General features: G+C 37.6%; 2 protein-coding genes across 3 annotated transcripts in view; one reads left to right on the top strand and one right to left on the bottom strand.

Moving 5' to 3' along the window:
* Window positions 1–26,162, bottom strand: part of dock2 (dedicator of cytokinesis 2) — a 104,742-nt gene that overhangs the window by 30,821 nt on the left and 47,759 nt on the right.
* insyn2b (inhibitory synaptic factor family member 2B) lies at window positions 27–26,049 on the top strand. 2 transcript variants are annotated; one of them, XM_032555130.1, is made up of 4 exons: window positions 27–162; window positions 13,952–15,800; window positions 19,030–19,104; window positions 24,192–26,049. In XM_032555130.1, exons 2-4 carry the CDS (start codon window positions 15,307–15,309, stop codon window positions 24,517–24,519), a joined length of 897 nt encoding a protein of 298 aa, XP_032411021.1. In that variant the 5' UTR covers window positions 27–162; window positions 13,952–15,306; the 3' UTR covers window positions 24,520–26,049. The 2 variants fall into 2 exon arrangements, with proteins under 2 accessions (XP_032411021.1, XP_032411022.1); XM_032555131.1 differs by lacking the exon at window positions 19,030–19,104.

Raw genomic sequence — 26,162 nt, 5'->3', positions numbered from 1 at the left:
TCAGCAGCGTCAGAATGAGACGGGGAGAGATAGAGAGCGGTAAAGAGTCAGGAGAGGAGAGGAGAGAGCGCTGGCGAGGACTAAAGGACTACCAGCTACAAAAGAGACACACCAAGAAGGAGGGAGGAAAAGCATGCTGACCAAAGAAGAGCATAAGAAACTGTAAGTGACTCTGAAACAAGAGCAAAGAAAGCTGTTAGAGAATATTACTAAGTGTGGCGTGGAGTGTGTATAGAGGAGAGACGGCATAAAAGCTTACAAGGTACTTTTACATCAAGGACTGTATTGACCCTCCCAGGAACATTCCCCGTTTCAGAGCACTTCATTTAAGATTAAAGATGCTGGTTGGATATTTGAATGGAGGGAACTGGGACTGTTTGGAAGCAGCTGCAATAGTAGGAAAAAAAAATCTGCACTGTACAACTAAATAGCAGAAAATACTGTCTGACTTGTGTCTGTTTAGTTTTTATAGTTAGTCGTTTATGAATTGGTCTACTTATACTTACAAAACCTATATGTTGAGTTTAAAATGTGCATTAGTGTGTTTTTATTAAGAAGGTTATGTGATCACATCAACACTGAACTTCACTGTAAGTATGTAGGAATGAAATCCCATCCATCTGAAACAGCAGGACTTGATGCATATGAATGCATCGGTTTCTGTTTGCGTACAGCGTGTGTGTTGCTGTGCTCAGTGGGTGCTTATTTTGAATGTTCTATTCTACAATTAATGATGTTTCTTTTAGCTTTTATTGAGGATTCTAAACCTTTATGCATGGAGGTGTGTGTGTGTGCGTGTGTGTTTCCTAATTGTTATTGAAAGCCACTGAACTGGTCGTCAGGGCAGCAGGTGTAGCTTTAAAATCACTCGTGGACTCTAACGTGTCTGCGATGTGTGCAGTCTAGGTAAGCCTTTGACTTTGGAGACATAAATCCGGTTAATGTGGCTCCGTCATAGCAATGTGTCTTCCTTTCTTATGTCCTTCTAATGTTAGTTAGTGAATCCTAATGTTCAAGTTACGGTTGGAGCACCTAGCAGCTACTGTTGATGTTAGGGCAACCCAAGGTAAATGCACACTCAAATGATTTAAACAGGACGATGAGTACATTATGAGATAACATGCGATTGTACTGAAGAGGCAGTCTGGATATATGACCAGTGACCCTAAAATGTCTGTAACATTCTCAGCTGGGGCAGGTATTTTAAACAGCTTCAGATACAGTATGAGCTAAAACCTTACAGCACAAGATTTTCTAGACTGGTTCAAACACCATGTGAAACTGAAAAGTGACAGATTCCTTCGCTTTCTTTCGATTGTTCTAAATTTCCTGTCTAACTGCATGATGTGCAAATCCAGAATTTGCTGATAATCTGTTTATCTGCACAGCGTTTCCTCTGACGCACACTTCTGCAAAACCTCTAAGAGAAGTATTTTCCCCAATACTCGAGAGCTGTCAAAGTTGTTTTTCTTTTTTTTTCTTCTTTTTTTTACTCCAAAGTTATGTGTTGATTGCTGCAAAACGCTCAGTTCCAAATTCATTTTCATGCCTTCAACATGAACACTCCCTCAGAATTTTTTTTTTGAGGAAAACTGATGTTGGACTCTTTATTGAGGCGAGTTTCACTCTTCCATGTACAAACATCTGCTGTTTGTTCATTACTCCAGGACAGTTTAATGGTGCTGCAGTACACCAACGCCAGTAGAGAAAATTACAAGCTCTTCTGCTGTAAATGTGGGCTCTGCTTACAGTTTTGCCCAAAGGATACACATTTTTATCTGAAAATTTCCTTGATTTTGTCCATTTAATTTCTAATGAGACTTTTGATACTGTTGTTGTAATTTTCCTATTTTCTGAGAGAATCTCTCTTAAAATATCCAGTTGCACCAAACATGTTCTCAAGCCCAATCTGATTGTTTTAGGCCGAAATCTGCTTTTTAGGTGCAACTTGCTGATTCTGATTTTGACCGATACTGATTTTTGACTTAAAGGGCTGCAACATGTGAAGGAATAAAACTAATTAATGGAAGTAATATTTTTAAATTGAGCAAAATTTTTTTAAATGAATGAATTAAAAGATAAAAAAATATCCTCAACTAATTTTTTGTTGAATTGAAAAAAGTGAATTGTTGTTTGATAATATCATAGACCAGAAAAAAAGGTTTGAGGTTGAGATGTAAATAATAAAATGATAACCAAAAAAAGAGAGAGAAGTTTTTTATAGACTTGAGCTGCTGATTATTGATTAGAGGAGTTCAAATGAAATAAAAAAAAATGATAACTCTGCTCTAATGGGGATATTCCAATAATGGCACTTCTTAAAATGATCAAGATCAAAAAGTAAAATAAATAAGTCATAAAGGATAATTAAAACTTTTATATATAAAAAGTTTGTTTCCCCGTCACATTTTTACTTGTTTTACGTCAACAGTATTTAATATTATTACACTTCTGATGTTACTGAACTTAAGTGATACATTTTCTAATTATAAATGAGAGGTTAACTACCTGTCTATTAATAAAACACTGCCAAACATAACAGAGAACAGATTGAATGGGAAATTTAAATCTGAATAGAGTTTAATGCAAATCACGCCTGACAAACCTCATCAGTAGGTGACGACACTAAGCCTGAATTTGCTTTCAGTCCATTGCTTCTCTCCAGAGAGTGACGGATGATGGAGAGAAAGAGCAAATGGAGGTTAAAAGAGGACTGACAGGGAGGCAAGGTGGATGAATAAAAAAAACTGTGCCATTGTGAGTGCATGTGTGGGGGTGTGTTTGTGTGTGTTGCCAGAACTTTAACCGCTCTGTTAGCCAGAAAGAAGTGATAAAGTGACGAGACACAGATGAGATGCAGGGAAAAAGAGAGAAGGGCTGAGAAGTCAGAAGGGCAGGAAGATAAGAATGAGGGGGAGATGCTGGTGTGGTCACCATAGATGCATAAGAGAAAGTAATAAATCAAGTGTTACTGGTTTTGGTCATTTTCTAGGCAGCACAAAGAAAAAATCCAAAATTTGCTGATAATCTGTTTCTGTGCAGCTTTTTCTCTGGTACAAACTGCTGATAAAATGTCTAAGAGAAGTTTTATTTTCAAGAGTTGTCAGAGCTACAAAATCATAAAAATGAGAAGAATGAAAAGCACTTAGAGAACAAAACAGGAGAAAAGCAGATGAAAATGGTGAGAGTTGAGATGAAACAGATAAAATAATAAAAGTATGGTTTTAAAAAAAACTCATCACATCTGACTAACCACTGATAAGGGAGTGGTTTGGTTGTGCACCTGAAGTCGGACATTTTGTTGTCCCGTATTACCTCACTGGAATGGTTTCTTCACTATATCAAGCTCATCTCTCATTATTGGATGTTTGGTTGGAAATAGCTCATAAATATTCAGCGTTTTGTTTGTTTCTCTGCTCTGTTGCTCAACCAACACAACACATAAAATCCTCCAGCTAGCAACAAAACAAATGAATCAGACCACTAGATGGATTTGCCAATATTGGTCTCTTTTTCTAAATGCTTTTTTGTTTGTTGTCGGGAGTCTCTCAGGGTTTTTCAATTGAAATAGCGCTTCAAGTGATTCTATTCGTAATTCCATCTCATAAAAGGCGGCTAAACAAGGCTCTGAATCTGTCATAAAACTGATGATAATGAGTTTGTTTGTGTATCATTATAGAATTAGCATATTGCAGCATTAACCTTTGACCTATGCTGGAACATTGGACTCAGTGGCTATAGACAAGTTATTTATCACGTCTGATATGCAACATATTGGAAATTGGTTTTTTTCCAGTAATTTCTCACCCCTGCATAATTTCTGAGCAGATGCGAATATGAAAAACAAAAAGCAATCCCTCTCAATATGTCATTCTGGGTTGTTTTTTTATGAATGCTGCTAAATATAAAGACATATACAAAATCTTTAGAAGGACGCCCAGCTGGACTGCTTGTCCTAGTCAAATGATTTCTCAAAGATTTACATTTTACTTTTTAATTAGCTGCAATTTTATTTATTTTCAGCTTTTATGCATACCAGTAGAACAAACAACAACCAAAGAAAATCATGTCAAACCCCCCATGCACACAGAAGTTTATTGTTTTACTGTGAAAATTACCATACGAACATAAGGGGGGCAATGGTACGTACACTCATTCACTTATTTGTTAGACAAATAGGATTAGAAGACCTGAGTCTCTGAACACTCATTAACTTCTTATGTTGCATGTTGGACTATAAGAGTCTTAGAGAAAGATGCTTGCATATTATACTATCTGTGCTTCACAGAGACAGCCGGCTCTTGTGATATGAACATTAACCTTTTATGGCATCTGGCTCTTCACTTAAAATGCTGATTAAAGTGCACTGTCACTACACAATACAGCTGGACGCAATTAAAATGAATAACAAACCAGCTGCAGAAACGGCTGAGCCAGTTTCCTATTTCTTTTCAAAGACCATTACTAGATTTGTGCTTCTGTGAGGAAAAACAAAATGCCACAGCGTAACACTTAAAAACAGACGAGATCAGCAGCCGATTACAGTAAGAAAAGCAAGCAGCGATCCAGGATCAAGAGCATACATGTTTTACGATGTTGCACACAAACATGGGGCTGAGCCGGGGTTTATTGCAGGAACGATACTCATTACTTTTGAACACTAAGACACGAGCAGACAGCATAAGAGCCAGAGTAAATACAAAACACAGATTTTTAAATCAAGTTTTCATTTATTCAGGGGAAAAAGCTCAAAACAATCTGGCTCTGTGTGAAGAAGTAATTGCCCACCAAATCTAGAACCTACTTGTGCCACCATTGGCAGCTAAACCTGCCATGAACTATTTGCAATATCCTGCAATGAGTCATTTACACACTGTGAGGGAACTTTGGCACCATTTTCTAATAACATTTGTGCTTTTTATGCCCCACTGCAGGGTTTTCAAGCATGAAAGGCAAGTTTAAGGTTATTACGCAGAATCTCAATTGGATACAAGTCCAGACATTGATCAAGCCATTAATTTCTTTCTGTTTTTTAAAGATTTAGTGGGGGACTTACTGGTGTGCTTTTGATTGGCATCATCCTGCACAAGACAGTTTAGCTCAGGGTTCTTGACGGATGGCTGCATATTTTGCTTTGTGTTTTTCTGATAGAGCAGGGGTGTCAAACTCCAGTCCTCAAGGGCCGGTGTCCTGCAACTTTTAGATGTGCCTCTGTGCACCACAGTTGAATAGAATAATTAGGTCATTAAGACTCTGGAGAACTGATCTACACAAGGAGGAGGTAATTAAGCCATTTCATTCCAGTGTTTTGTACCTGTGGCACATCTAAGAACTGCAGGACACCGGCCCTTGAGGACTGGAGTTTGACACCTGTGTGATAGAGGATAAAATTCATGGCTCAATCAATTATCGCTAATTATCCAACCCATAAGCAGCAAAGCAGTCCCAGACCATGCCACTACCGCCACCATGTTTGACTGGATAATACTCTTTTTCCAAAATCCTGGATATGTTATTTTGTTTTTTTAAGTCATGCATCCTTATCTTTTTAGTCACACCCTTATCTTTCCCATATAGATTTAGTTTTCCTGTTGGGACTCGATTGAAATTGCCAATTGAGTTAATTGCAGGGTCTGTACATTGACAAAATAAGCAATATTTTCAATTAAAACACAAATTTTGCTAATAAAATACTAAAATATTAATACGAAATCAACAACAAAGACATTTTTTTGTTTTTAATCTAGTATTTATCCATATATTTTTACACACTGACTTATTTAAAGCGACAAGGCCAATAGAGCTTTAGATTTTGTACTGGTTCTTCTGTTACCTCCTTAATGAGTCATTTATATGCTCAGAGTAATTCTGATTGGCTAACCATTCCTGGAAAGGTTTGCCACCATATCACTGTGTCTTAATATAGATAATAACTCTTAATGTGATTCAGTGACAGTGACTTTGCCCGCCAACATTTGTTTGTCATTTTATCCCACAATTAGAGCAATCATAAAAAAGAAAATACTAAAGAAATCTGTAGAGATATAAATATTTTTCTCAGTACTGTAGTTTGCTCTTCATGCTTGTTAGAACAAGATGAAGACATGTTTAGCTTGTTGAAAAATGGCTCTATCATCACTTGCTGTAACAAATTTTTCTCACAACACCCTGAAGTCAAGAATTGAACCTGAAGTCCTGCTAGAAGTGATGAACCTCCCACTGGGCTCTGAACTCAGCATCATTGACTCAGATTACATTAAGACAGTCTGAAGAAGTGCTGTGACATCCCAGGGAGCTTGCAACATCCTCCCAAGATAGTTGGACATGTTTTAAAGGCAGGTTGTAATGCCAGAGAGTGACTGGATTTGGATTCATATCGTTGAGGCATGTTTGTGTTGCTGTTTACCTTCTAACCAGTTTCCAATTTATAATTACTGTGAAACAACTCTTTATGCCAAGCTTCTTTGAAAATATACTTTAAAAAGTCAAACTGTCTTGCAATTTCCTGGACAATTAGACAAAATGAAGTTTACTTTCCACCTACCTAGGGATGCATGGCGCTTTTTGTACTATAATTATATCATACAGCAGACGGCAAATGTTTGCTGGGGTGAGGAACCACAGTCGGGCGCAGATAGTTAAAATCTGCAAATACTTGAGACTCAAATGCCTATTACTGCCTATTTTAATAGTTCAAACACCTAATGTGCCTTGTATCACCTCAATATGCATTCATTTGCACAATGGAAACCATCTTAGCCCTCACACAGGACCTAACATTTACAGTCTTCCTTTTCTCTGCTCTTGGGGGTACAGCCAATCAGCAGCAAGAAAAATTAATGGCCCTACTGGATTGGCTGCTATGTAAATGCCAGTTGAGAAAAGGACACATTTAGATTTCAGGACACCAAACTGAGGACAAGATCATGGTTCTAAGCCTTATTCAGATCCACAAAAGGCTTGTGGAGTGAACTGCCACCTCTCCAAATTTCCAAAAGGGTAAACATCGGTCCACTGTCCCACGCTGCCACTGCCCTTTCTCCTAATCAATCCAAGGTTTGACAATTGATCAGAGCTTTCTCTCCAGTAAGGTATGTCCACAATTAGCCATTAAAATGAGTCCAATTGTCTAGTGCCGCCGTTCAACATTCATGCCTCTAATTAAATCCAGTTAAGAAGCTCTACAAAGTTTTCCCTGACAATTTTTTGTCACATCTAAAAAAAGTGATTGCCTACAGAGCTGTTTAAAGTCAGGAGAAGAAAAATAAAGAATATCCAGGGCATTAAATACAGCATAGTGGAGAGTGAAGACAATCATCATCAAGGGATCAAAACACAAGCACAACTTAATGTCCTTCCTGAACTGATGAAAGAAGTGGTGTAGGGCGATGCCAGGAGACGAACAAGAGCAGCAGGAATTTCAGGCAAATACTGGCTAATAATGTCCCAAAAGATTTGGCCTAATTAATACATATATGGGTCACCAGACACAAAACCAAACTTCTCAAATGGCCATTTTAATCCCCAGATCAAAATCCTATAAAAGCCCCAGTAGGGGGAGTTGAAAGGAGAACAGAAAACCAGATCCAAATCCAGGATTCTAGACAATCTACTATGATGGCATAAAGAAAAATAGACACAGATCTGTTTGTCTGTATAGTCCAACTGCATGAGCTGCTAAAGGAGAATAATAAATCCCAATCTACTGACAACCACAGTAACATAATGTATTAACAGCAGGGACAACAATATGTTTGGCATCGGAAGCGTTGCTAAAAAACATTTATTTTTCCCTCCACACTGAACAAACACACTGACTCAAATTAAATGTTGGATTTCTCTGGATAATTAAGTGCAAGGTTCTGCTGCAATAAAATTGTATTTTTTGCTGTTTAACAGACGTTTATCAAATTTGTCCATGTCTGTTACATGGCAAAAATGACAAAGTTCCCCTGTTGATTTCAATTGCGACCCAGATAAAGGGGAAAAATTGACTGCACAACCCAAACTGCAGGTGGCACCGTGTCTCAAAGGGCCAATATCTTGCTGTGTTTGTTCTGTTCTGGTAGCAAGTGGGTGAGAGATAATTACTGGGAGAAGCGGTGTGATTACAGAGCAGTAAAGCAAAATCTCAGTTACCGTAACACACAAACGCACACGCCGAAAGCCTGTCAATCGGCTGTTGAAAAATGAGGCTCACCTTGAAATGACAGAGGGACTCGACTCGCTGGAGCATTCACTGCTCTGTTGCCACTGCAAAGATGTAGGTGCGCGCTCACACACGCTTGAAGACCACAGGGCCTCGCTTACACAGGCCGTTTTGTAGACAGTTCTTTAAAAATGCAAAGCTACCAACTGGTAAATTAAACTCATTGTGTTTGCAAAGCGATGTCATAAAAAGCAGCGCACTGTCAAGATGCTCCCTGCAGCGTTTAAAGGCTGAGTGATTTTGCATGGAAGGAAACAGATGCTCAAACATACTTGTGGTGTGTATGGATTCTGCCTAGCACATCTTGGATTTTTTTTCCCTCTCTTTTATTATTTTCCCCTTTGTGCATCTCTATTATCTGGTAATTTCTCTGTATTATTTAATGCTAACTAAGTCTCATGGATTAAAACATACTAATAAAACAGGCCGATCCATGTCTTTGTTTGACAAAGATAAACCCAGTTTACTTAGTTTGTGACTGTTCTTCATCTGTAATCCTTCCACCACCTTTCAGCTCCTTTCGCTCCCCTCGTTCACCTCCCTGTAGCCCACCTTCATCCTACAGCTGACAGTGTTTCCTCCCCTTCTCCTCCCTGTTCATTTAGCACAGCACGAGGTGCAGTGTGGGCGAGAGACTAAGATTAAATATAAAGATGGAGGGAGGCGATAGAGAAAAACAGCGTATTAGAGACAGCATGACAGAAATGGAAAAGGTGGCTGTTGTGTGGAAAAGTGTGACAACAAACACAGGTAATGATGAAAGAGTGACAGGAGGATCGGGGGTTATCTAATGGGACTTGAAGGAGTCACAGGTAGAAAGCTGGAGAATGACAGAAATGAACACTGATTTCTGAGGACATGGTGTCTCTTTCTGCCTGACAGCCCTCAGGTCGGAGGTGAAGAGTGAGACTTGAGACAGACACACAAAAACAAACGGGCGCACACACACGGTCTGACTGAAAACACAGAAAGAGAAAAGGGAGGTGAAACTTTGCGGAAGAAAGGGCTCCGCTCTCCTGAAACTGCCGAAGCAACGAAAAAAGCAGTGAAAAAATTACATTTGACTGAGTTAAGCTAAGTCTTACAAAACTGTTACCCATTCATATAATCAAGATGAAACACAAACTTGTAGCTATATTTTAACACACCTGTCCCTTTTCTTTCAAGTACGCAAACAAAGCCATCTTCTGTTAGCAATTATCGTCTTTTTCCCGCTGGATAAATATCATCTGCAAATTGTTACTGGCAAGCATCACATCTCAGTCCTTAGCTCATCCACCCAGTAGTTTTGGATTGCTTAGTAAACAAATAAGAAAACAAATCTTTCTACAGTAGATCTCAAAAGTGATGTGATTGTTTTCAAGGTTCTCACCTTCATTGTGGCCCAAACCATAACTTAAATCTGTTCTGGGGAAATTGCAAAAAAACCTGAAATAGGCAAAAAAAAAAAATATTCTGGACACATAGCAATGAAACAAATACTTTTGGTTGAATTAGATTGTCTGTTTACACATACAATATCAATTATGGTGAATTTGAATAACTTGTAATAACTATTTAGCTTAAGTCATAATTTGTAGTGAGGTTACAAGAAAATTAAGATGACATGATTGTACAAAGTTATCAGTGGAAACAAATTAGTATTCAAAATAGATACCATAGAACTCTTAAAAAACAAACTATTTAAAAATGTTGGGAAATGTCATAAAAACTGGAGGTTTCTCTAAAAATTATGAAAATAAACAGAAATTGGTCAGGGAGGTCAATTTCATATGATTAGCAATGGTCTTTTTGTAAATCACAAAACCTGGCTTGTGCACCCTTTTAAGCTCCACCGATGTATTGTATCCTTTTAAGATGTATTCTGGCCAAAAGCCTCTGCAGTCTATTGTTAGACAGGAATCACCTTGATTTGCTTTAATCAGCTAAAGAGAATCTTGAAGCACTACTTTCAGGCAGCTTTATGGAAGATGGTGAATCAATAACCACAGTGTAACATGCAACTAGTCCAACTCTTGAAAATCTGCAGGTACAGGATGCAGAGTAAGGCAGACTGAGCACAATCTAAACTTACACTGCTCCCTGTTTTGTGGTGCTGTCCCCTGGGGCATGTAAGCATTCACAATGAAGTGTATTAATTCAGATTTAATATTTAATACTGCACTCTTGAATGAAAACTGAAAGCCTAAAGAATCTGACAACATTTGTTTCACTTGCAGCCAAAAAAAAAGGAAAATAAAGTGCCTAAAGTCATTCTGTTCAACAGCGTGGAGACATCAGGCTTTCAAATGAGTCTCTAGAAATCATGACGGGGCGTTGGTATGGAAGGATGCGTGCATGGCTCTGATTCTGAATACATAAGAACAATTAGAGTATCTCATTGCTGTCAGAGACAGTTAGGTGGTGTCAATTAATCAAAAAATATTTGTAATTACTGTTGACTATAAGACCTCGAAAACTTCTTGAGGTTATTTGTGCTCATTTTATGACAATGTTTGCGTACTTTTCTCAATAATGTCAGAGAAAATATTTAACTTTAAGGTAATGCAGTAACTGAAATGCAATGAATAAAAAATTGTTTTGTCTTATTTACACAATAAATTAAGCAGTGTACATTGATTTTACATTTTTAAATATTTAAAATGAATGACCTGGTTTCCATGTTTTGTTTTGTTTTTTTTTCTGAGTGACTGTATGAGGTTTTATTTTACTAACTTTTTAATAATTGAAATCCTAAATATGTTTTTATACTTTTGACTTTAATTGGACAGAATGTAAAAAACCCCACTATGATATGTAAAAAACATTTTGTCAGAGATTTCTTAGCCTTATTGCAAAACCTAAACAGATTTACATCTATTATGTATTATATGTATAATTACATAATGTGTTGTTTTTGTCATAGCATCAATTTTTGTCCTTAGTTTAAAAATATTATACTGCTTCTTTATTAGCTCTATAGCCTGAGCATCTCTGCTCTAATGTTTCACAATGTTGCATAAAACAAGCTATTTTCTTATTTCACAGGATGCACCTGCAAATTTAACATCAAACATTGCCTGTTTGAGATATTGTTAGGATACTGAAACACTGATGGTCCAACCCAGAAATCCATAAACATTCATACAAATATTGCATCATTTTCAAGTTATCTGCAGTAAGACTAAGACTCTGCACCACTGATTTGCAAGGCTGAATTTCAAATGACTTCAAACAAATAAGTAGTTTGAGCTCTCCTTCAACTTTATAATAATGTCTGAGGGAGGTTAAAATATAAATAACCAAAAAAATGCCTCTAAGTTTCTGCTTCTGTGAGTGTTGCTTTTGAAGTTGGACAAAATGTAATAAATCTGAGTCCTTTCTCTTCTTTAGCTCACATCATATGTTTCCATCTGTCTGTTCTCAGACAGATGGCTGTTGTAAATCTACACAGTCAAAAATTAACTGGAATGATTTGGGTTATTTAGCAAGTAACATGGGTAATTTAGCCTGTCACAAGAGAGAAAAAAATAAGAGTTCACTTTCCTAAGTGACATCTTTACCATGTCAACCATACATTTATAAATGTAACAATTCCAAACTTAATATTTATTTAGCAAGTTAAATAAATATTAACTTGCTACAAACTAAATATTTAGGTCTGTATGTAGCTCCTCTTCAAGAGCAATCTTCTCAAAAAGAGAATATTTTTCCTGAACTAAGACAGTCCTTTTAAAACTTGCGACTCAACAATGACTTGTCTGGTGTTCTTTCTCTCTCTTGGTTGATCTCCTTTCTTGTCTTTTACAAACATGTGCATAGTGCCAGGTACTGTGCAAAAGATCTTTCTTGAAACCTGTCCTCATTTTCTCAGCAAACACAGACTTTCAGAACATTTAAGAAACACTTCTATGTTCAGTCCTAGTGATCCTAATGCTGAGCAAAATGAGTCAATGTGGCAATTTTGTTCATAAGAAATTAAATAATCATGATCCTAAGTAAATAATAGAAATTTTTTTTAGTACTCTTTAGTTCTTTAATGAAATGATTTTTTTTCCCCTAAAAATTGCAATTGTTGGTAATGTTTGATATGCAATGATCAGAGGAGACACACAACAAAGGGGATTTGTTTTCTATCATAAATTTGAATACATCTTAAATGTAATAAGGATTTTATTTTATACAGAGTAAGAAAACTAATGTTCTAAATTGCCAATTATACTAAGAGCTAAATTTGTCTAACACCATGATTGAATTAACCCAAATGAAAGCTCTCGAAACAATTAGGTTTCAATCACTATCCAATGCTCTTAAATACAGAACCAATTCAATATGGACAGTCAAATGACCTCCATTTGTTTTCTCAATTAGTTTATGGTAAGAAAGCTAATATATTTTCTCCAGTTCTATTATACAATGTGGCCCCACACAAATCTGAGTTACCTTTCAGAAGACTGCAATAATTCATATTGTTAGCTCTCTAAATGCAGTTTTTAAATAATCAATGTTCCTGCACAGTTGAGCAATTGGCTGCACTGTTGGCTTGTGGGCAAGAAAGGTCCTGGGTTCAAATCCTGGCCTGGGGTCTTTCTGTATGGAGTTTGCATGTTGTACTGGTGCCTATGTGTGTTCTCCCTATTGACTGTGGGATAGGCACCAGCTGTCCTACGACCCAGAGGGGATAAGCAGATATAGATAATGGATGAATCATCCCCATGGATGGAAGGTTCCTGAACACAAACACAAATAGAGTTTGAATATCTAATGTTTGCTTTTTTTGGCCTGAACAAAGTAAAAACGTTTGAGATTTAAACTGATCATCCTACTGTGAAAAAGAGGATCCGGAAACATTGACGTCTGCGTATGAACTCCAGTTGATGGTTATAGTGACTTGAATCTATACCTTAGTGGGTGTTATGCTGCTATAAGTACTGACTACTCTAAAGATAAATTAATTTTCCCTCAATAATTTGTTTAATTCATATCAGAAAGGCAAAGGAATCCAGAAAACTATCATCACCAGGACATTTTGGGGGTTCCTAAACAGACAGTTACTTGTCCTTGACCATTTCATCAGATTACCGATTTTTTCCATAAGCACCACATACATATTTAGAGGTACTGTACAACTTAAGCCATAAAAATAATTGTTAAAGCTCTATTCCCTATTTATTTTAATCTTTGTAATTTAACTTTTAATAATTGATAAAAAAAGACTCCACTTTATAATTTGCTTTGTTAGATGAAAAACTAGGATTAAGAAAAACATGCACATACTCAGTCATGAATATGAAAACACACAAATAAATTTACATAAAGAGGAACACAGGCAGGGGATGATTGTGAATCTCTTATTTTCTAATCCATATTTGATGTTGTATATTGCAAGCAGCACACAGCTCAAAGACTGCACCAACATCTATAGGAAAATGTTTGTCAGATTTATGAAGGTAATCAAGCATGTTTGTAACCACCAGAAATGCACTGCAACTTTTGAAGTATTTCAAGAAAATCTACATGTTTTCTCAAATTAAATGTAAAAATTTAAAACTGTAAATGCAACTCTCCTCCTTGGTTATAAAAACTTGATAGACTTCTATTGATCTGGTCAGTGGGAGCATTCAGTCGTAGTTGAAGCTTTTATATGGTGCCTAATGTGCCTAATGTCTATATATTCTTGCCAGTCTTACCATTCATTACCTCTGTCCTTTCTTTTATTTCGCTCATTTATTTCCTTTCTCTCTCTCTTTCTTTTCTGCTTAGAACTATCTGGAATGCCCAAAGAAGTCATCACCTGCAGGCCATTGGCCAGAAAGTGAGAAATACCCTGACAGAGATGTCCACTCAGAGTTGACTAAACATCTAAGGAGATCAATAATGAAAGAATCCCCAGAGTTTATTGGATATTGAATTCCTGTCAACAACTTCTATACAGAGCTCTTTTCATCTGCCACTGCAACACTCGGATTTATTTTGGTAAACAAAAGCTGGAACGTCTTCCCTTTCTGTTGGATATAACCTTGCAGAGGCTGGCTGATGTCGTCGCTTGCCACCATCCCTTTCAGCTCCTCCGGGGGCTGAGCCAACCTACAGAGGAGCATGGGCAGGAGAGTGGCGGATCCAACTAATCCGGTGCCTGCACTGGGAGTTCCTCTGGCTGGGGGGCGATGGGGTCCACTTTGCAGCATTGGGGTGCAGACATCTCCCAGACTGCGGACTCTACCCTCTATCAAACAACACGGCAGCCAACAGACCACCACGCATCAGTCCCTCACAATGGCGACAGAACAAGCACTGGCAGCGAACACAGGAGGAGCTATCAGAAGTGACAGCAAGAACCTGCCGGTGTCCAAAGAGACGTCTCAGAACGAAATCAACAGCCTTACGCAGGACGACATGGGGTCACAAGGGTCGGGCAGTGGAGTTTATTGCCAGATCAGGACTATACAAACAAACCTGAAGGACAAAAAAGATAAAAGGACAACTCGGTATATAAATGGGAGTGTAGTAGCTTCAGATTTGGTGGGAGGAGTTTGCAGTGAATCTACAGAAAGCAAGGAGCCAGCCCAGGAAAAGAGAAGGGTGCAATCTCTGCGAGGGGAAGGCCATCGCTCAGGTGTTAAAGACAGCAAGTGTTTGTTCAGCTGCACACGCCACCACACCTCGGCCCTGTCGAACAATGGCAACCTCGCCGCAACGTCTATGTGTGACGTGTGGGAGGAGACGGTCGCAGATTACGCAGTGCACAGGTGCATGTCGCAGGAGAGCAGTCAATCAAATAACAGCAAGTCAAACTTTACCTAATCCACCACGGAAAACATCTGTAGCCCCCACCCAGTCAAGAAAAGCCTCTGCTGCTCTGAGTTCTCAGTCTTGCTCCAAAAGCACAGACAGAGCCAACCCACTTCAGCCCACATCAGCAAAGACTGCTCAAATACCCCAGCTGTCCCACACCATGCCAAAAACACACAGTTCACAGTTTAACCACACGGCACATACTCATAACCAAACAAAAGACTCAAAGCTGCAGACAAGACCACATTCAGCAGACTTTACCTGTTACAAGGACTCAGGCCACACAAACATCAGAAACACACACACACTCCAACACAGACAGAATGTCAGCACTCACACAAAATGCAGAGGCGAACCAAAAACATCCAACAGACAAACAAAATCACAATGAGGGTCAAATCCAAAAAACCGATGAATCAGTCTGCAACATTTCTAAGTCTCAAATACCTTCCCCTCTCAGTGACTCAAAACACTCTCCTAAAGCGACCCATTCTAAACCAACCACACCTGCAGCACACACCAAAAACCAAGAGGCCACAAAGTCACCCAAGCAATCCACAGAGCGTATGAAATTCAAGGACACAAAGCAGAAGAGCAAATCGTTTGATGACAACACTCTGCCTTGTAAGACTCATATGAAAGCACAATGTAACGGGGCACCAGGAGGACTTGTAGATGGACAGGCAGTGAATGTGCCACCTGGGCTGGAGAGGCAGCTACAAAATGTGGAGGAGAATCTTCTGTCCAATCAGGAGAAGATTAAGGTGCTTCTCAATGTGATTCAAGACCTGGAGAAGAGCAAAGCTTTAACCGAAGGGTGAGTGCAATGAGGCTTTAAAAATACACAGCAAGGAGAAGGGAGACATAAGGAAAATGTAAAAAAAAAAAAAAAAGTTAAAAAGAAGAGCAAAAGGAAATAGAGGGCAAAAATGCATAAAGATTGGGAAATAAAAAAGAAAGGGGAAAAAGGAAGAGATGGAGTCAATAATAGAGAAAAAGAAAAAATGAAAGGAATTCACTGCAAGAGTGAGTGCTCAAGCAAGAGTGGGGTAGAGTGATAAAAGAGTAAATATAGGAGGCACATATATTGTCAAGGGAGAGCAAAAGATTGAGAAGAGAGTATATTTGAGTTTTTATGGCAATTTATACCGTCGGGCTTTCCAGTTTTTGTAATAGCTTTTTAAAATTTTAAGTCTGTAAAGAATAGTCAATATGTGTGTGTATGTGTATGCACATGCACAAGTTAAATGTCTGAAGCAATCTTGCAGAATCACTTACTTGTTTACCTTTAGTCAATATTAGCATCCTTCTCCCTTGTTCTTTCATTTTATTCACCATTTAGAGCAGCAATGATTCTCCAGCAAAGCACCATAATCCCTTCCTGTTTATCTGCAAATTCTTGATCCCTGCTGTTCAAATTGCTTCATGCAATTTGTTTATCTTCCACCTCAACATTTTATTCCACTTCATTCTTAGTGTCAGTTTTTTCCTCATCTGCATTTTCACAGTTCCACAATTGAAGCACATCTCTGTCTCAAAGCTGTGAATAACTTTACTTCTATTCAATTTAGCCTCTTTACCATCTGCCATAGGATAGAATGAGAATTTATTGAGTTGCTATTGGATACCACTTCTATTGGAAGATTAAATTTAGACACTGAATTATGTACACTCATTGAGCAAATTGTGTGTTCAATGAATTGTTCAGCTATGTTCACCTGTGTCTCATTTCCATAGTACAATCTTAGCACAGTGTTTTAAAAAGAAGCAAATTTATCTTGAGGGAACTTAAGGTCAAATCAGTCTCTAATTTGACAGATCACTACTCTACGTAAATCTACATTTGGTCCTGACCAATGTTCTTTGAAATCATCAACTGCTGAAATGGCTACATCTTCACCTTTACATGTACTGAGGCCATTTTCATTACATGTCCTTCTGGTTAACAGATGGGTTACTCCCAAGACTAATCCTTATAAGATTGCCCTGCAATTAATGATTAAGCTGCACAATAAGACTCCTAAACCTAGTGTTTAAGCTGTCTTGCCCTGTCTAATATCATGAATCGGTGCACCACGGTGTGTCTGTGTGTGTGTGTTTGGTTAAGTTTGAGATTAGCAGGCAGACTGAGACAGAACGATGGGAGCCAGTGGGACACAAAGGGAGAGAACTGAGAGTCAGATAGACATGAACAACCGAGCAGAACCACCATGTTGGAGGGTCTGTGTCTATCTGTTGCAGCACCAGCAGTGACAGCACTGCAAGTGGACTGCTGTGATAAAAGCGTCATTTGAGCTTAAAGGTTACTGCTGTGTTCTGCTTCATGTACTATTTTCTTTCCTAAAGCAAATACTTCAGTGCAGTTGCCTTTGATAAAAGGTTGTTGGGAGAAAAATGATGCCAGTGACGCTGTTTCTTGCAACATAACTGTAATTAAAAAGTCAATTTTATCAACATAAATCAGCTACTCTTTCATCTAATCAGTTCAACCAAAGGCCAACCAAAGCATCTCAGCAAAACAAACTCTTTTAATTACATGGCAGTGATCATCAGCTTAACAAATTCTCACACTCTATGCCTCTGTGTCCTTGTTTACACTTGGTAACACAGTGAGTTTGTGTGATGATATTTAAATATTTTTTTAGGTTTAATTCTTTGATTTTGTATTTTTAGATTGATCTAACAAGTTTAAAAACAAAAATAAATTAAGATCTGCATTTTATGTTTGTGTCATTTGTTAATCTTGAGACAAGATCTACCAATATTCTCCAAACATAGTTGGAGTGCCTAGACCTACCATCCCATTGTTTTCAGTTATTTAATAATTCCAATTATATTGCCAATACCAATGAATTAAATATTTATCATAGGAAGTAATAAGAACTAGGACATGAGCAGTCTTGACAATGTAATAGTGATGATAAATTAATGAAAAATGTGTTAATCTTCGTCAAGATCATGATAGCATAACCTACTTCATACCACCATCACCGTTTTGTTCATCTGCATTGCATTAAAAGACAGCATAAAGAAGCGCAGCGTTAGTCTTTTATAAGTTACGCTATAGGCACCAGTGGCCAACCAATGGAGCAAATGACCCAACCACACCCCATTTGAAACATTGTAGAACTTTGCAGCATGTCACAGTAGTTGGGGGTTGCTTAGACCATTCAGGTCTGCTGCAGCAACATGTGAAGGCTTGAAAGAATCATGCTGTAAGTACAGTATCTGTTGCAAAACATGACAGGGGGGTGAAAACTGTGGACTGTGGGAGGGATTGCAGCTTTGCAATTTTTCAAAATTTTCTGAAATTATAGCATATGTAACAATCACAGCTAACACAGGCTGCCACATATATTTTAGAACATGCCAAAATATACAATGGTCTGAACAATACATTAATGACACACAAAAGAGCCACTGCCTCAAAATTAATTGTTTTACCAGTTACCTGGTACTATTGTTATTTTCTTTAACACAGTGACAGTCTGCACCGATGAAAATTTTCTCACCTCAACATTCTGTATGCTTGAAGTGACTAAAGTAGTAAAACAGCTGTCCCTTTATTCTAAACTGACCAGCTAATAATTACTTTGCCACCTGACGGCAATCATAGACAGTTTAAGTGCTAAACATTTACCCCTAAAAGGTTACTATTAAAATTTGCACAACAGATATTGAATTTCTTAAAATAGTACAAACTGCAAGCCTAGTTTATAACCTACAAAAGTGTGTGACTTTCTCAAAATGGATAGCTCATTCATCAAAAGCACCTATTCATATAGGTGAAAGTGTCAGCGTCATCAATATGAGCAAGATAGTCAAAAGGCTTTATCATGTTTTCATTTTGCCAATTGATTCATAAAGGTTCTCCAATTCAAAAAATGTTTTAGCAGCACTCGAAAATACTCAAGGCAGCGCTAGACAGTATAGTCTAAACTTAAATAGGAAAACACTGCAGGAAAACAGTTTACCATTGTCAAACACAGCATGCTTCATGGTTCTTTTTCCATGTGTTTGTGTGTGTTGACGTGTTGTTTCTGCAGTCGCAGCTCATACAGAACTGGCCAAGACATAAACAACTGCCCCACCTGCCAGAAGACAGCCTGCATCATTTACAGGTAACCAATACAAATCAATGAACTGAACATATATTATATTCCAAGGACAGATAACTCAAAATTACCTGAAAGTTTTTATTTTAGCTTTTTAATTCTTCACTACTCATCCCTCTCCAGTGTCTCATTGCATTCATATGACTAATTAAGTTCTAACTTTCAGATACAAGAGAAAAAGTCACGAATTCACTAAAGTGCTACTCAAAGAATGCAAGCTGTGCATTAGAAGCAGATATTTTATCCAAAAAAACAAGTTTTGTGGATAAAGGCAAAATATGGAGGGATATAAAAGATGCATCTATTCATCTACAGTGATAAAATATGTAACACAATTACCGAAGTAATATAATAGTTCTATGTAATTTCTGAAGCTGCTCATTAACATCTTCTGTGTTTTGATCTCCCTTCACCTCCATCAAATCTTACTTTTCATTCACATATTTTTATAATGAATATTATTCCATCTGTTCATCTTTGGGGCACTCTTGACACCAATATATTTACAGAATCACAACAGGCTTCTTTTGATTGCACCTAGTTTGCAATCAAAAGAACAGTTTACTTGCAGGCCTGAATCCCCTTTAGGACTTAGAGCACAAATTATCTTTGTGTTTTTACAAATGTGCTTTATCCATTTCATTATGTGCCTAACCCTGATTGCAAAGGCATGTGTCTGAACACTTTTGTTTCTGTATTGTATTTGATTTTGTGAACCATTTACATCAGGGCAGCGTAGGTCGTTTTTCTTACATTTTTTTTCCTTTTTCAAAATAGCTTCTTTATCACTGATTTCCTTTCTCTGTTCATATTTTTCTTTATTCATTTTGATCTTTAGCTGCAGCAGAATCCTTTTTCCCAGTCAGTCATAATTAGCAATAGGGGAATGGACAGTTATATGGTATGGATATACAATTAGAAATCCGAGCTACATTAGATAAGACATACTTATTATACAATTAGAAATACGATAAAACATACTTGACCTTGGAGAATTTGTAAATGAATTACTTGGTGATAAAATAATGGTTTAATTAGCATTAAATCTAATTGAAACCATTAACTTCTCCAAGACAGCTACAATTTAGTTTCTTTTTTTTCCTCAAACATAAAAGTGTATTTTGCTGGCTTAATTTCCTCAACCAAGACAGGAACATTTAAGTATCATAAAGACTAACCAACATCTTTTGAACATAAATTAGGATGTGACTGCACTTTAAACGACACATTTCACTTAAATGGAAAACACACAAAAAGCTTTTGTAGGCAAATTTAATCACAACTTCCAGAAGCATTTTCACAGACAGTGAAATGGTAATAAATTTGATAAAACCGCATAAAAAGGTCGGGAAAACAGCTCTTAGGAAACTGCTAAATGCACTGAGCGCACAGTCCACTTAAGAGAACATTGAAAAAATAAATAAATATGACATAAGAAATTACTGCTTAAAAACAAAACCAAATTTGGTTGTTGTTATATCTGCTTAGCTGATTGGTCTGTCTCAAAACGTCCACTAAGTATAGAACATACAGTATGTAATATTAAAAAGGTGAGTTCTTGAAAATCAAAGCTTCAAATATCTTTTAATATGTTTCATTTCTTCTTCAGTTCCACTTCGCTTGTAGACACACAAATTTAAGGTATGTAAATGCTGATCAATTCAAGAAAGAGACAACAAGTCACTTTAGTTAGAAACATATGAACAATTTTGTCCATATGCCCAATGACTATTTTTTCCTTGGTATTCATTTATTATTAATAGGTGTTTTTTTTTTATTTCAGAGAAAGAAATACACTTTCTTATTTTAAAAAAGTTAAATGTGCAATTTCTTTGAGAAGACAGTAGCAGCTAGGAAATTCAGAGCAAAAAGAAAAGTACATAGCAGAATACACCTACAGGCAGAAAATAACTTGTGTCTGGGACATTGATCTATATGATTTGCATTGGGCAAAAATAGGGTTTTGACATGGACTAAAGGAGATCGTTTACAGCTGTCAGCTCTTATGAATCTTTATGATGTGAGAAAATGTATTTTTTTAGAAACAATCAATCTCACTCACAGCTTTAGAAACATAAATACGCATGCAATATATAAGCTCTTCTCCAAATCTACCAATCAAAGTTTTACTGTCACTTTCTTCTTCTTCAGCGGTAAAGTACTGCGGAAGCATAAATTATGTATATCTATACACCTGAAGCATAAACCTGTTAACCCTTACTTCAACCAAACTGCTAAATATTTAAGATTTTTCCAGAATTTCTCAAGCAACACGGCATTTAAGATTAGAATATTACATCAGACCAATAAAAAAACTTGTCAATACACCAATATAAGCTTAATGAAAATTATGTTTAATACCTGTTTAAGGATTTTTTCCCTAAATGTTCTCTAGAAATGACAGGCAAGCCTCGATGAAAGCCATATTCTAATTTAATAAGTATGACTATAAAGAAGGAAGACACGTTAGAGGTGTACAATAAATCCACCTCACAAGTTCCAATTGTACTCCAACCCTGGTTACGTTTGGATTAAGCAGAGTGGCACCCCGAAAGTGGGCAGGGATGGTCAAATCAAATTAATTACTGCTGAAGTTCCCGAGGCAGTCTCACAACTTCTCCTGTTTGTTGATTGGCCTGGTCACAAATAAAAAGACAGTTCGAGTCAAGGGGAGAAAGTCCAGAACGTGCAGTAGGCAAGATTTATTTTTCAAGTGGAGTTGCACAGTAAGGCAATGGCCAGGCTACCATCTAACTAAATCATAAAAAAAACCCGTCATCTGACGATCATCACTGAGCTGAACTTGCATCTGGTGCAGGTGAACTGTCGCTGCAGTTTGTGGGATTTCCTTACTGGATCAGAAAATCCTTGTTTAGCGAGTCTTACAGACTTCTGATTCTGTTAGTTGGGGAACTATTCTCCGATTTCTAAACGTTGGCTGAAGTGGCGCTTGTAGTTCCAGTGTAGCACAAATCTCAGATTCATCCTGATGATTAGCTCATAAATTAAGTGCATTCAATGATTTTCATTGCTTATGTGTAGTTACTGGGACCAGAGTCAGTGGAGAAAAAGCTTCATGTTTTCATCTCCTTAATGTGTGATGGAATGATGTGGATTCTCTATTCAGCTTGTTGGATATTATTTCAGATGAATAAAAATAAAATACATAATTAGTACGTAAAAACTGATGGATAAAAATTGATTGTGACAGGATTTTTTGACATAATAAAATAAGAATCTCAAAATGTGGATATGTTGTGTCCAGCTCAAACTCTCTCCTTTGCATCATAGCAAAGGTTTGTTTGGTTAAAATCGCTATGAAGTCACACATCAGCTCCTACATAACACTTACTTCTCTAAATGATCTAAAACATTAAAATGTTGAAATTTATCAATGTTACCATTAATGAGGTTTTAAAGTTGTTAGGACTGATTAAATGGACAAACTGACCCACTGCCAAAGCAGTTTTTCAGGGCAAAACAAGATTGATGATGTGCAAAAAAGAAATGCCAATTAAAGGAGTATTATAATAATAAAGCTCTAAAAGTTTATGTTTTCCTCTTTTTCCTCTGTCAAAGGAAAGCATGACACCCTCCTCATTTTCAAAGAAATTAAAGAGTTTTTTAGTTTAGAGTCAAATAATCACAACAAGCTAAAGTACTAATGTTGCAATTAGCATGATTTGTCAGCTCCTATGTTTAGCAAAGGAACTGGCAGATCTTGATCTGTTTCATCCAGTTTACTATTCTGGTACAGTAGTTCTAGAACACAGTGGGTTTCTAGAAGTTTTTGTACTGCATAAGAATATATGGTTTAATTTCTGAACAGCAAAATGACTCATGATATAGTGTGGCCAACTAAATGTTGGTCTGATGGTGCACTTCTTGTATTGTATATGGTATATCATCCATGAATAGTATCCGTGTATATTGGTAGTCTGGATATTGTAGATATCAGTTTTTATAAAGACATCTCACTTCCTCTGTGCCCAGTAGAGCTTTAACTTCTTCTACTAAATTATTCCTCCTTCCTAACTCGATCACTAAGTTCTCTTTAAGGTGAGCTTTTACTTGTCCATATCTCTGTTAGCACTTGTGCTCCTCAATTTATTTTATGTTACTTATTCTGCAGTGGGTTTTGATTTTATTTACTTCACATTACCTATGTTAAATATCCCACAGCATCACTTTTCCTCATTACTTAGCTGTGGGACGTATACCGTACATGCTGTTCAGCAGAGCAGCGCGTCTCTGCCTTTATGCTGAGTGTTTCTCAGTGGGTATTTGTGTTGTGGCATTCGCATATAGGAGGAGGGAAGGATGGTTAGTTGTATCTGCTCTCTCTGCCTCATCATGTGCCTCATTAACTCCAGATGCCAGGCCCTATTCAGCTCCACCCCTTTAATCCGGCTCAGCACACAGCCGCCCACACACAAACGCCAGTCGCCAAAATGGAGCTGGAAGCTCATAGACTACTACATTATGACCTGCAGCAATGGACACATCAGAGAAAGAGAGCGCAAGAGAGAGACGAGAGAAGGGAGGGGGAATGAGAGCATAGAAAAAGAAGGCCAAGAGGGTCTGCTTTGAACACTTCTGAAGAGCAAAGAAGTTCCTCCCTTACTCCTTCTTTAAGCTCCTTCATTGTGCAAATGTCCCCCTCTTCTCTTTTGCAGTCCCCCTTTTCATTGTCCTCCCACTCTCACCTCACCAGTCTGTGATCTACTGGTGCATGAAGTGCAGAAGAATACTCTGGACGTGAAATGAGTGCTGAGTTAAGACCTGCTTGAAAGCATGGGTGTGTGCAGAAGGTGCATACATCCTACGTTAAAGGCACCATATGATTTCAAATACAATTTGCAACCCTATTTAGTGCACTGTCAGCATTTTGCCGCCATATTTTCAACTCATAAAGGCTCTCTTACTGTGCTGTTTTACGTCTCTTAATATCTTTCATGTAATCTTTTTCATTTTTCCACAGGTTTAACTGCAATATAATTTTCTGAGAAATAAATTCAGCTTGAATATACTGAATCATCCAAATGTAACCTTTTTTTTTTCCCTTTCCCACTGGCTCTGCCTCCCTCCTCCAGCGTGGAGCATGATTTCCGACAGCAGGAGGGACGCTTCCAAGGGGTGATTGAGGCCCTCGAGGGTGAATATGATGTGCCTGCCCCAACTCAGACCAAGCCCACGCCAGCTCCATTTGTCCTCCAGCCGCCCAAGCACCAAGGCACGTGTCAAGAAACTGCGCAAGAAGTGTTTCTGGTGGCTCTAAGAGTCATGGAAATCACAAACACCTTTCTGGGCAGCAGGTGTATAAGGGAATTGATTATATATATACGAACCAAAATATTCTGCTGCAGAGGAAAGCAACTTTTTCATATGGATGTGCTGAGAGTTTTATCAGATTCAGACTGAAATGTTCTTTCCAACAGTTTCCATGTAAATTGATTTTTTTTCCCTCCACAGCTGCTCATCCTAAGGCCTGACAGAATCTAATGGTAACAATGCAGATGAATAAACACAGATGGAAAGGAAAATAAACTATAATAGCCATGGAGATTTTTCTTCAGCCACAGAGGAGGACCGCTTGGGATAATAATAATAAGACTTCATGGGATAATTTCTCAACTAACTTGAAATTAGAGTAAGGATGCTATTTTTAAACCAAAGCTGTAGAGGATAATTAAGAAAGACTGGGGACCTCTGATATCAAATGGCTTGACTGGCTGACTGAACGGATGGACAGATCAATGGGCTGTCACAGCAATAAGCAGAAAACTTGATGTTAATCCAAGGAATTAAACGGTCTGGAATATTCATTTGGAAGTTCTGAAATGTGAATGTAGCAACACTTGAATCACTAGAGGCATGTCGTCGAACACGAGCCGACGACCCATCTGGAAACAGAGCGCTTGCTCAATGGATCAACGGCAAAATGGAAAATGCACTCAGAATACATTAAGAGACAATGTGACAGGTAGTTGTTGAAAGACTGACAAGTCTGTGTCAGATAATTAAAAAAATCTGTCAACACTGGCTGACAGAGTGATTGATTTTCTCTCTCTTATTTTTCATCCAAAATGGAAATTTGTTCTGCTCAAGCTCAATTTCTTTTCCAAGGAGTTTCACAAACTGTGCATACAAATCCTTGCACAGAAACGGATTCATGAGCACTGACTTACACCTCCAATAAACCAACTGAATCACAAGAAAGTACTTCCCCACATATGCCTGCATAAAGTCTATCTTTATTCCACTTCTGATCCACACCATCAATCACTTTGCTTTTAAAACCTATCCAGCATTAATAATGTAGAACTGTCTCATTATTTATTTAATTGAAGCCAATTTGCTGCCATTGATTTAAGATTAAGAGTCAAACTAAAAGTTGAGGTCTGAATTTTCCTGAATTACTTCAATTGTACAAAAGGATTACCTGTTTATGCATTGAAATGTTTCTCAAAATTTATAAAAATTATTAGGTGGTTAAACTTTCCATATTAAATTTGGAGGTTGTAGGTTGTTTTTTTTTTTTACAATTTATGACACATTTAGTAATAAAACAGAATCAGAATCTACCTAGGAAGAAATACATAAAGTAGGAAAACCCTCAACAGCTCTGTGTTGTTTTATCCTCTGTCATGAATGTAAAAACAGGGCTATTTTTTGTCTTACACTCAGACATAATTTGTACCATGCTTGCTCCCCAGCCATTGAGGGCATAATCACTAATCTAACAAAGGCCTACTTCAGCATCCTGTGGCTGACAAGTTGCCACCAATTAGAATCCTGGATGACAGCACACTTACTAATTATCCAATCTAGATCCAGAATGCCCTGTCATAGCATTTTTATAATCTGTAACTTCAGTGCGTGAGCTGCAGCAAAGCCCTTTCCTCTGATCTTCCACCTGTATGTCCAATAAAACGTGTATTTTGAACAGAAGATGCTGTGACCATGCTTTGTGTTTCAGAATGGCTATGAATGTTACACCTCAAATAGACGAAAGGAGTTTTTGATTTTTTTTTTTCAGGTAAACATTCACACAAAACAATAAG

Source organism: Xiphophorus hellerii, chromosome 23, assembly GCF_003331165.1.
Source record: "Xiphophorus hellerii strain 12219 chromosome 23, Xiphophorus_hellerii-4.1, whole genome shotgun sequence".
NCBI classification, from domain to species: domain Eukaryota; kingdom Metazoa; phylum Chordata; class Actinopteri; order Cyprinodontiformes; family Poeciliidae; genus Xiphophorus; species Xiphophorus hellerii.
The sequence above is the reverse complement of the archived record's forward strand: the minus strand, read 5'-3'. Positions and strand labels throughout refer to the sequence as shown.

Excerpts from the sequence above, each read along its gene's own strand:
- insyn2b (XM_032555130.1), top strand. The coding sequence starts at position 15,307 with ATGTCAGCACTCACACAAAATGCAGAGGCGAACCAAAAACATCCAACA. Across the intron at positions 15,801-19,029 it reads AGCAAAGCTTTAACCGAAGG|TCGCAGCTCATACAGAACTG; the intron begins GTGAGTGCAATG and ends TTGTTTCTGCAG. Across the intron at positions 19,105-24,191 it reads ACAGCCTGCATCATTTACAG|CGTGGAGCATGATTTCCGAC; the intron begins GTAACCAATACA and ends TCCCTCCTCCAG.